Genomic DNA, 12,721 nt, shown 5'->3' on the forward strand with positions numbered 1-12,721 from the left:
AGGTTGCGTCAGAATCTTGTTCGCCGATATCATGCTTTGCATTGAAGTTGATGGCCGTCAGTTTCAGCACATTTTGTAAGATACAGTACAGATGGTACGTCCATTGTGTCAGTTACGGAATTTACGGTTCACTGTAACTAATGCAAATAAAGTACACGGCTCAAATGGCGCTGAGCACTATGGAACTTAACTGCTGAGGTCATCAGTCCCCTAGAACTTAAACTACTTAAACCTAACTAACCTAAGGACATCACACACATGTATGCCCGAGGCATGATTCGAACCTGCGACCGCAGCGGTCGCGCGGCTCCAGACTGTAGCGCCTAGAACCGCTCCGGCACCCCGGCCGGCAAAGTACACGGTAATGTGATTTTATTCCCGTTATCTCCTTAGACTGATTTCTCCGACCCCAGATTCCCTGCCTCAAATTGGTCAGTGGAGATTCGTCTATGGCCTGTTAAATTTTTGCACGCTCTTACGGAAACGCACTGTATATCTAAAGGCTGCATCATACATGTGGTTGTTTGATATTTAACAAATAAATTGTAGCAAAAATGACGCGCTTTTGATATATGATTAAAGCGAAGCACATTGAAACGGCATACTGTCGTGGTGCTCAAATTATAATACAAAAAAGTCAGAGACTTTTAACTACCAATATGTAGCTCCCCATCACTTTTTATAACAAATCATACCAAAAAAACGGCGCGTTTTTTAGAGATCTTCCCGAACAGCTTGTATGAATAGCACGATGTTATAATATAAAACCCGCCAAATACGGAGTTAAAATCTATATGACTGAATCCAATATGACGTTTCCTAAGTTTTGCTGTGAATGTCATATCCCACTTTCCTCTCCACGAGACAAAAATTCAATTCGGTGGATTTTTCCTTTCGCTTTTCACAATGTAGTGGAACGTGAAATTCCGCGCTGTGACGTCACTAGACTGGAACAGCTCCTCGTTCAAGAATGCTTTCACGTCGCGCGAAAGGACGCCCGATCGAGTGCACACCGCAGCTCTTAGCGCTGCCGCACAGGTGGCTCTGGTGCTTGTATCGATCTGCGTGATATTAACATAACCTCCTATCTTTCCATGATCTGTCACAGGCAGGAAGGAAATCGCTGCTGCTCCTACTATCCGTCCAGGTTGACGCAGAGGTTTTTTGCCATGGCGCTTGCCGCGATACTTCTTTCGCCTCTGCCCTAAAAACGGCTATGTTTCAAACGCTTTCATCCTGTTTCTACCGCCCGATGGGCCATACGACCAAGGTGACAGTCCCGCATCTTGTGATAGGCTCGATTCAAATAACTGACTCATTTTAGAGGTGAAGCAGAACTTTTGTGATGGTCACCACGCCCGCAGGAGGTGCTGAGCTCCTGGAACTCGGCTGGCGGTGGCGCCGGCGGCGGCCTGCAGATGGCGGGGCGGCGGTCGCTGACGGCGCTGGCTGCGGTCGCCTTCCTGCTGCTCTACCTGGCGGCCGGCGCCGGCATCTTCACGCTCTGGGAGGACGAGTGGGGCTTCCACGAGGGCTTCTACTTCTGCTTCATCACCATGACCACCATCGGCTTCGGCGACCTGGTGCCCCGTAAGTGACTCGCCCACCTTATTACCTCCTGTAACTGGGGCAACCGAATTTTGTGGGTGACTTGCTGCAGATACAGGCACGTTATCGCTCATCAGTTGACCAAATATCATAAAATTAAATCACGTGATGCTGAGGGAATCAGATCAACAATGAGAGACAGAAAGTAATTGGGCAGCAAGATAACTGACGAAGACCGAATTAGAGCGGACGTCATATGTAGACACGCAATAATCAGGAAAACGGTTTAGAGCAAGAGGAATTTAACACCCTACATCATACAATACCTGTTCAAAAAGATTTCGGGCTTGCAGCCGGTTGTCGTAAACTTCATTGCACGATATTTCGGCTGGACAACTGCCAGCCAGCCATCTTCATGTGCGCCAAACGAGGACTGACGAAGACGTTTTTTTTTTTTTTTTTTTTTTACTTTATTGTTATTTTAAAACCTGTACAACAGGCAGGCTGTCAGCAGCACACTACGCTGCTCTTCAGCCATAGAATATACAAGGAGCAAAAACAGTGAGAAGACACATAAGTCACAGAGCGGTGGGCAATAAAACAGAAGACACACAGAGACAAACACGGAGCCGTTCACACTCGTCGATAATCCACACTGCTAGCTGATGAGACGACGCACAAACACCGAAGATGACGATGGCACTGGTGAACGATGGAGTGGACGGTGAACACTGAACACTAAACACGACGGCACACACACAAAACACTGATGGCGGTGATCTCCGGCGCGCGAATGTCCACGTAACGTGTGCGAGTCCGGGGACCTGCCAAGAGGGGAAAGGGGTGAGGTGGGGGAGAGGGGAGAAAAAGGATGCCAATGGCTGAGGAGACGGGGGCAGGAGGAGAGGGACAGGGGAGGGGAGGCCCGGGGGAGGAGGGGGGAGAAAAGGAGGAGAAAGGGAAAAGGGAGAGGAGGGAGGGAGGGTGCCCAGAGGAGTAAGTACAGGAGGAGGGCGGGAGGATCAAAGTTGGTAGGAGGGGTAGATGGAGGGGAGGAGGGCATCATCAGGGAGGGGGAGCTGGCGGAAGCCACCTTGGGAGAGGGTAAGGAGGGTGGAGAGATGGAGACCGGGTGGGACGTGCGAATACAGGCGCGACAGTGGGCGGGGGTGGGAGAGGATCGGGGAGATGAGCGGGTGAGGAGGATCGAGTTTGCGGGAGGTGTACAGGATCCGTATCCTTTCAAGGAAAAGGAGGAGGTGGGGGAAGGGGATGAGATCGTAGAGGATCCGCGTGGGGGAGGGGAGACGGATGCGATAGGCGAGGCGGAGAGCATGGCGTTCAAGGATTTGGAGGGATTTATAAAAGGTAGGGGGAGCGGAGATCCATGCTGGATGGGCATAACAAAGGATAGGGCGGATGAGGGATTTATAGGTGTGGAGGATGGTGGACGAAGACGTTCTCTGCTCCGTCTTATATAGTGCGCTGATAGGACTGTCGCGCATGCATTGCCGTCGCGGAGACAGAAGGGCCACACCGCCCAGCGGCAGCGCCCTCGCTGGTGGAACTGCAGTACTCAGCTGCCGTCGGTATTATCGCTGGCCGCAGCTATCGAAGTCTTCTGGCGTCTTCGTCTCGAGCAAATTTCGGAGATAACAGGATTCCATGCGTTATTAAATTGGTAACCACTGTCACGGTTCATTAGATTTCCCGCAATGCGTATTTCAACTGATTTTTTGATAATGGAGTCCCAAAGAATCAGTCGAAATACGCATTGCGGGAAATCTAATGAACCGTGACAGTGGTTACCAATTGAATAACGCATGGAATCCTGTCATCTCCGAAATTTGCTCGAGACGAAGACGCCAGAAGACTTCGATAGCTGCTGCCAGCGAGGGCGCTGCCGCTGAGCAGTATGGCCCTTCTGTCTCCGCAATTGTAACGCATGCGCGGCAGTACTATCAGCGCACTATATAAGCTGGAGCGGAGAACGTCTTCGTCAGTCCTCGTTCGGCTCACATGAAGATGGCTGGCAGTTGTCCAGTCGAAATATAGTGCAATGAAGTTTACGACAACCGGCTGCAAGCCCGAAATCTTTTTGAACAGTTGATTCGCCGGAAAAATTTCAAATTTTACGTACAATACCTGTTAGAAAATCTTTTATCAAAGTAAACAGAATTTGGAAAAAAAATTGAGATTTTAGAGAGCCATCATGATGTACATAATTGTTATTTAACTGTCCTGATCGCAAAGTGTTTTGAATAAAATTATTGGTTTGGGCTATGCAGTAACAATCTTCAGACCATTAAAATATTAAAAACGAAGACAGTAGTTATAACAAAAACTCTGTGTATCTCTTATTCTGCTGCACTGCAACAAGTGATATAACATAAAAATAGCACGAGTCAAAACTGTCATGCATGTTTCGGCCAGTTACATACTCGCGTAGGATGCAAGGCGATCCTAGAGGTCATCAATGCATAAATAACGTAGAAATAATTATACAAAGTAGTTAAAACGAAGTTTATCTAAAAGTACATTTCTTCAAAATATTTTCAGTTGCATATAAAAGGGAAGATTTTTAAAACATATTTAATGATACGGAAAAATAAATTCGTTTTCTTGCAGTTTAATGATGGTCAGTATCTAACAAAATGGTAAAAACTGGTCATAGAAATCACTCTAAAATTGAAGGCATAATGATGGCTTTACAATTGCTTTAATAATGGGAGAAGAACTGCGAGTAATCTGCCCCGTCTGGCGACGACAGCTCCACTTCACTGCCTTCCCAGTATAAATCATGGCATGTGTTATTTATTACAATGAGAGGTTCTTGTAATTAACTTATTTTCGTTACTTCGCGTCCATTCCTGTTTCATTTTTGTTACTTAATGTTTTAATCAAAACATAAACTGGAATATGAGAAACAGGACAACATGCACGTTTCCGAATATTATTCCGTCTTCATCCATTATAAGACCAATTTTAGAGCCATCACAATTTTAGGATAATTTCTGTAATCAAGTTTTATTTTTTGGTCATTTTGTTAAATTTTTACCGGATTTAAACTGTTAGAAGAGGAAAGCATTTCTCACATGACGAAAAACGTCTTTTTTTTTTTAAATCTAGCTTTCTTATACACAGCTGAAAATATTTTAAAGATCTGTACTTTTAAATGCATTAGCGACGTCTAGGAGCACTTTGCATCGTATATGTAACTGGTTGATCCATGCGTGGCAGTTCTGACTCGTTTTATTTTTACATTTTATGACATGTTACAGTACAGCAGCCTGAAAACGACATTGTGTTTTTCTTATAACTACTGTCATTTGTCTTTAATCTCTTAATTCAGTAGCTAGTGATGTAGCTTCTTTTACTTTTATTGTAGAGTTTGAAGATGGCTGTTGCATAGTCACAACCTGGTCATTTCATGCGAGAAACTTCGCGATCAAGATTATTAAATACAAATTATTTTATCCAGGCATTTGTCTGGATGATACGGAAGCGAAACGTGGACAATAAACAGTAATGGCTAGAAGAGACGAGAAGCTTTCGTAGTGCGGAGGTACAGAAGTACACTGAAGGTGAGGTGGCGATGAGAAACTAGAAATCAAAAGGTGACGCTGCCATCGACCTGAGTGTACATTGCAGAAATAAACAACGTTAAGTGGAGGTTTTCTATCTTTTGGTTCAAAAAATGGATTTTTTTGAATTGCATTTTTGGATCCATAAAAGTGTTTAGAATCTACTCCTGATACGGTTTTTCCGAATACGGAACGGAAATGTTGGTTATTCGCGGCCGAACAAAAAAATGCACCTGCCTGAAATCGGCCTTTACCACGCAACAGTTTTGTTTTCGGGAATTTTGACTTTCTAGGTGCGAAAAATTATTCTATGGCTTGCCCATGACTAAAACTGATAAAGTGATCAAGGATCTTATGACATACTACGGCTTGGCAATCCGACGGCATTCCAATTCGGTGGAACAGACGAGGAAGGCAATTTGTGCAACGTATTTCCACAATTGTTAGACGGATGACCATCCACAACACCAAAATTGTCCGGCTGGGGAAACTAGTTGGTGCAAGTGGCGCATTGCAGAGGCTACCGGACACCCGGACGAATATCAACAAGGCCAGCCGCTCTCCAAAGAAGTTCAAAAAGTGATTCATCCGATCTACGAGGCCCTTTCGGAGGATGAGCTATTGTGTCGGTGCTTGGGAGGAAACACACAAAATTCAAATGAAAGTTTGAACACGTGTGTTTGGAAGTTAGCCCCCAAGCATTTGCATTCAGGTGCGAAGACTGTGGAGATTGCGACTTTCCTGACAGTGAGCCGCTTTAACGAAGGGTATTCAGCAATTCTGAAGACTATGACAAAGATGGACGTCAACCTGGGACTGTATTCGACGCAGTTCGCCAAGCATTCGGACGACCACCGGATTCAAGCGGCCGAAAACCGCTTGTCACCGGCCGTACGAGCCGCTCTGGAGCAGCGCAGGATAGCCCAGATGGAGCAGAATGCCGTCTATGAGGAAGAGGAAGGACTAGTTTATGGATCCGGAATAGTAGATTGAACATAAGTTGCATAATATTGCATTTATATGTAGTCAAAACTTCAAACCCGTTTTTCTCGAAATGACTTTTTTTTTATCACGCGGTATGGTAACTTCAAATCCACTGATCCGATTGACATGATTCTTTGTTCCCGACGAAGCTAACTAAATTGTCTAGGAGTTGTACCACTTTTATTCCCATCCATCGACTATAAATACACTCCTGGAAATTGAAATAAGAACACCGTGAATTCATTGTCCCAGGAAGGGGAAACTTTATTGACACATTCCTGGGGTCAGATACGTCACATGATCACACTGACAGAACCACAGGCACATAGACACAGGCAACAGAGCATGCACAATGTCGGCACTAGTACAGTGTATATCCACCTTTCGCAGCAATGCAGGCTGCTATTCTCCCATGGAGACGATCGTAGAGATGCTGGATGTAGTCCTGTGGAACGGCTTGCCATGCCATTTCCACCTGGCGCCTCAGTTGGACCAGCGTTCGTGCTGGACGTGCAGACCGCGTGAGACGACGCTTCATCCAGTCCCAAACATGCTCAATGGGGGACAGATCCGGAGATCTTGCTGGCCAGGGTAGTTGACTTACACCTTCTAGAGCACGTTGGGTGGCACGGGATACATGCGGACGTGCATTATCCTGTTGGAACAGCAAGTTCCCTTGCCGGTCTAGGAATGGTAGAACGATGGGTTCGATGACGGTTTGGATGTACCGTGCACTATTCAGTGTCCCCTCGACGATCACCAGTGGTGTACGGCCAGTGTAGGAGATCGCTCCCCACACCATGATGCCGGGTGTTGGCCCTGTGTGCCTCGGTCGTATGCAGTCCTGATTGTGGCGCTCACCTGCACGGCGCCAAACACGCATACGACCATCTTTGGCACCAAGGCAGAAGCGACTCTCATCGCTGAAGACGACACGTCTCCATTCGTCCCTCCATTCACGCCTGTCGCGACACCACTGGAGGCGGGCTGCACGATGTTGGGGCGTGAGCGGAAGACGGCCTAACGGTGTGCGGGACCGTAGCCCAGCTTCATGGAGACGGTTGCGAACGGTCCTCGCCGATACCCCAGGAGCAACAGTGTCCCTAATTTGCTGGGAAGTGGCGGTGCGGTCCCCTACGGCACTGCGTAGGATCCTACGGTCGTGGCGTGCATCCGTGCGTCGCTGCGGTCCGGTCCCAGGTCGACGGGCACGTGCACCTTCCGCCGACCACTGGCGACAACATCGATGTACTGTGGAGACCTCACGCCCCACGTGTTGAGCAATTCGGCGGTACGTCCACCCGGCCTCCCGCATGCCCACTATACGCCCTCGCTCAAAGTCCGTCAACTGCACATACGGTTCACGTCCACGCTGTCGCGGCATGCTACCAGTGTTAAAGACTGCGATGGAGCTCCGTATGCCACGGCAAACTGGCTGACACTGACGGCGGCGGTGCACAAATGCTGCGCAGCTAGCGCCATTCGACGGCCAACACCGCGGTTCCTGGTGTGTCCGCTGTGCCGTGCGTGTGATCATTGCTTGTACAGCCCTCTCGCAGTGTCCGGAGCAAGTATGGTGGGTCTGACACACCGGTGTCAATGTGTTCTTTTTTCCATTTCCAGGAGTGTATTTTTACTTGGCCGACGAAGTCGAAAAATCGATGAAAAAACCCTATTTTTTCAAATGGCCGCCATTTTGTTTCCTATGGTCCAAATAACTTAAGCGAGGTACAGTTCCTAAAGAATCGTATATACTTCGCTAACGTCAACTCAATTTTGATTTCAGACGAGCCGGCTGACCTGGGACATACCGCGCGCGGAGGTGTACAACGAAATTTTGTTTTGTTCCGACGGCACTTCCGCCTTTGATCTTAGACATTTCCGGTCAAAAAACTCCAGTTTCTAGAGGGAATATCAAAAAATATTTTGACCAAATTTGACACCGATATCTATAACACATCCCGAGAAAAATATTCTCAAAGAAAATGCCTACCCTTAATACCGAGCAGTGATGAGTGGACCGTTGCTGGCAGGCAAGCCCAAGTACATGCTGCTGTGCACGCTGTACATCCTGGTGGGGCTGGCGCTGACGTCGACCATCATCGAGCTGGTGCGGCGGCAGTACGCGCAGTCGTGGCGGCAGCTGCAGGCGCTCTCCGGACCGCTGGCGGACGCGCTGCGCAGGATAGGCGACCGCGGCACCGGCGCCATCGACGTCAACGCCCTCTCCAGGATGCTCACCGTCATCTCCGTGCCCAAGGGGTTCAAGGTGCGTCCGCGCACACCACACGCGCTTAAATTTCTAGACCTGCAACCGAAAAATACGCCATAAGCAGCAAATCACACTGGTAGCTCACGGTGTCCACTTTACTCAATGTGTGTACTTCCATTGCGGTTGTTACTCTAGTGTAGCCTTCGGTAAACTTAATTAGCTTATTCTCTCTTCCTGAATTTTAGTCCACACTACGTTTTTTACGACCAGCCAAGTACCTGGCAGCGCCCGGTACGTATTTATTTCTATTCTATTAGTCTATTCTATTAGTATCCTCCTTCTTCTTCTCATTCTCCTCCTCTTCCTCCTCCTCCTCCTCTTCTTCTTCTTCTTCTTCTTTTCCTCCTCCTCCTCCTCTTCTTTTGCTCTTCCTCCTCCTCTTCTTCTTTTTCTCTTCCTCCTCTTCCTCCTCCTCCTCCTCCTCCTCCTCCTCCTCCTCCTCCTCCTCCTCTTCTTCTTCTCCTCCTCTTCTTCTTCTTTTCCTCCTCCTCTTCTTCTTCTTTTCCTCCTCCTCCTCTTCTTCTTTTCCTCTTCCTCCTCTTCTTCTTCTTTTCCTCTTCCTCCTCCTCCTCCTCCTCCTCCTCTTCCTCCTCCGCTTCTTCCTCCTCCTCCTCCTCTCTGTCTCGTCCGACGATACAGTTCCATAGTTACATTCAATAGTTTATATGAACACTGTGTGCAAAATGTGTCTTGAATACAGTTAGCAGCAAAAAAGTTATAAATTAAAACGGCGCGCTGATGTTGAAGTTTGACTGCATGAACAGCGAAAATGTACTAAGCTGTAAACATTTTTCTTCTCATCATTTTTGTGCAGACTGAAAGTGCCAAAAATTTTCTTAAAGATTTGAAATTATGTGTAAAGTTTATTGCAAGTCACTAAGTCCTCCTGACCTCAGATACTGTATGATAGGTATGTGGGTCTCACTCCCACAGCGGTTGATTGTAGACTGTAAGTGTATGTATACAAAATTTGGTTGAAATCAGTTCAGTGGCATAGGAGGAGATGCCTAACATTTATCCATACATTTTTTATAATATGTATGAATCTTTTTTGTGGCCCAATTTTGTTGAAATATAGCCTGTACGGTGTCGCTTGGTACGCTGAAGGTACCAGCGAAAACACCATAAAAATCTGTCTAGTACTTTTGCAGATTAGTGTGTTCAAAGATAGATACAGACGAATGTTTTATAAATTTATTGTTACGATAAATATCTATGTGGAAAAAGAAAAGCAGATGATAGGATTGATTACCTCCTATAAACGAACAGTCCACTAACAAAGACCATAGGTTGGTCTCGTATCTCATACTTGTTGCAAATCTCAGGAAACTGTTACACAGAGTGTTGTGCTGTTGGTCATTCACAGATCGACGACGAAATGGTTTTTAAACTTGAACTGGCTTAGTTTCTGCTCTTTAGTATGTTGAGTCCTAACATGAAAAAAAGGCCTTACCATCTACTCTTTACAATTAACATTCAGTACTCAAACATATTTTTAACAATTTTAATGATATGCATTTCTTGTACATCATCAGTAATATGAAGCTGAAATTTCAGTCGAAATGTTTGTACTGGTTAGTACATGCGAGACCTGAGTTTCTCAGTCCGCAGCTCGTGGTCGTGCGGTAGCGTTCTCGCTTCCCACGCCCGGGTTCCCGGGTTCGATTCCCGGCGGGGTCAGGGATTTTCTCTGCCACGTGATGACTGGGTGTTGTGTGATGTCCTTAGGTTCGTTAGGTTTAAGTAGTTCTAAGTTCTAGGGGACTGATGACCACAGCAGTTAAGTCCCATAGTGCTCAGAGCCATTTGAACCATTTGAGTTTCTCATGGCGTATAAAACTTTCAAATAACTTCCGGGAATTCAGCCAGGTAACACTTTCAGCGACCGCCGATATTTCGGCGGGAGAACACTCCGCCATTTTCAAGGCGAACTGTACATATTGTTGAGCCAAAACATTATCACTACTTGTTTAATAGCGTGTAGATCCACCTTTCCAAGGAAATATAGCAGCCATTCTGCCTGCTATTAGTTCGAAAAGCCCTAGTATGTGCCCGGAAGTATGTGGCACCAGATTTCTATACGCACAAGCCACGCAGTTCCCGAAAATTACGGACCGCTGGTTAGTGGGTGCGCAGCTAGCGTCCGATAGCGTCCCACCTGTGTTCCATCAAGTTCAAATCAACGGAACTTGATGGGCAACACATCAACGTGGCTTCAGTATCATGCTCCTCAAACCATTGTGACACATTCTGATTTAGTGACACGGACAGTTACCCTACTGGAAGATGCCACTGTCATCAGCGAAGACATTCTCTATGAAGGAATGAAGGTGGTCTGCAACAACATTTGTGTACTCTACAGCAGTCATGGTACCTTCGATAGCTACGACAGGTCCTGTGAAAACACAGCATCATAATACTGCCCCAACCGGTCAGCGAACACGCAATGCATGTTTCCAGTAGCCATTGGCCTGGATGATGTATCCGGACACAACTGACCTAGTGTAACAAGATAGGTGATTGGCACTACCAAGCGACACTTTTCCATTTATCCACAGTTCAGTCTCAATGATTCTGTGCTCAGCGCAATGTAATTGACTGTCATTTCATCACCATGGTAACACGTAGACGTCATCTGCTTCAGAGTCCACTGTTCAACAATCTGCTCCTAAACATTTTTGCATGCCACAGATCGCCAACTATCCCGATTTGCAGTTCAGAGAAACGCCAACTGACACATTGTGTGATGAGGCGCAAAGGTCCAACACCTTGTCACCCACTCGTCCTTCAATCATTTTCCATAGCTCCTCACAACTCTACCATGAGAACAGCAGACTTGATTTACTGAGATACTCGTTTCTGAGCATCGTACCCTAAGTATCTGCCCTTTGTGAAAGTCGCTTATGTCAGTAAATTATTCCATTTCATTTTTCCTGGTGTTTTTTATCGTTATTTCAGTTCCCAATGAAGGGGCGGGCTGGCAGCGGAAAAAATCTCTCTTCAGCCGAAGTTTACACATATATAAACGAAATTTTGTAATAACAAAACATATGTTTTTTAAAAGACTCGTTGATGGACAATAGTTTTTGAAACTTTCAAATGGTTTTGTATTGTCGTTAAAATATAATCATTGCTGATTAGAATGCTGCTGCAGTTTAAATATGATGATTGGTGCGTGGAAATGATCGTATTCATGATGGAGCTGGAGTGATGAGTGTGACTATGGCCTCTCGTTGAAACACAGATAGCAACTAAACGTCGTTGAGAAGAGGAAGGGGAAGGGGAAGGGAGGAAGGTCTAACGTGAGGAGTTATGTAGGACTCGAAAGAAGGTTATCACAGGACAGATTTAATCGTTGGGTAGGGGGGATGGTTTCAAATTCTGGCGGGAGAAGTTGGATAAGCCATGAAGGTTCATGGAAGGCGGGATGTGAATGTACTGGCACAGCAGTGTACCTGGATTGGCATTAGGACAGAATACTGTGTGACAGGGCTGGATTTTCCAGTTGATGTATTGGATGCTCCACCAAGAAGAGGAGCTAATACATATTGCGAGTTGGGGGGTGATAGTACGATGTTGAAGGCGACGCAGAGTGTGTGTCATTCCACGATTTCCAGGGATGTGAAGAAAGTAGGAGGGACAGAGACCCAGCCAATTATCATAGAGGGTGACAATTATTGGACTACATGAAATAAAATCGTCATAACTTCCGAACGGTTTGCGTTAGGACGTTCAAACTGCACGGTTGGCCAGGGGAATTAGTATGCACATGCGGCGACGAATTCCACTTTCATTCGGATGGGTTCGTCAATAAGCAAAATAGGCGCATTTAGGCGACTGAGAATCAGTATTTCACGATCGAGGCGTCTCTCCACCCTCTCTGGATGACTATGTGGTGAGCAGTGTCCAGTCACGGAAAAATCGGTGCGATATTCGTTGTTGGCACAGTGACTACCAAACGGTACATGCAGGGTTTGGAAAACGATTTAATCCCCATTATTCAAAGTGACCCTGATTTCGAACAGAAGTGGTTCATAGAAGACGAAGCTCAACTCCATCGAAGAAGGAGAGCGTTTGATGTCCTGGAGGAGGACTTTTGGGACCTCATTCTGGCTCTGGGGTACCCAGAGGCCACTGCAAAGCGCCTCGATTGCCGCCATATTTTCCGGATCTGAACATACGCGACTCCTTCTTGAGGGGCTACATTAAAGACAAGATGTAGAGCAATAACCCTAAAGCCATCGCTGAGCTGAAAACAGCCATTCAGGAAGTCATCGACAGCATCGATGTTCCGACACTTCAGCGAGTCATGCAGAATTTCGCTATTCATCTG

General features: G+C 46.5%; 1 protein-coding gene across 1 annotated transcript in view; it reads left to right on the forward strand.

The window, feature by feature from the left end:
- The window catches only part of LOC126473859 (TWiK family of potassium channels protein 7), a 440,647-nt gene that overhangs the window by 357,130 nt on the left and 70,796 nt on the right, over positions 1-12,721 (forward strand). The window contains exons 4-5 of the mRNA XM_050101187.1: positions 1,365-1,590; positions 8,150-8,385. Coding sequence (XP_049957144.1) covers positions 1,365-1,590; positions 8,150-8,385 — 462 coding nt within the window. The remainder of the gene's footprint in view (positions 1-1,364; positions 1,591-8,149; positions 8,386-12,721) is intronic.

This window comes from Schistocerca serialis, chromosome 4 (genome assembly GCF_023864345.2).
Source record: "Schistocerca serialis cubense isolate TAMUIC-IGC-003099 chromosome 4, iqSchSeri2.2, whole genome shotgun sequence".
NCBI classification, from domain to species: domain Eukaryota; kingdom Metazoa; phylum Arthropoda; class Insecta; order Orthoptera; family Acrididae; genus Schistocerca; species Schistocerca serialis.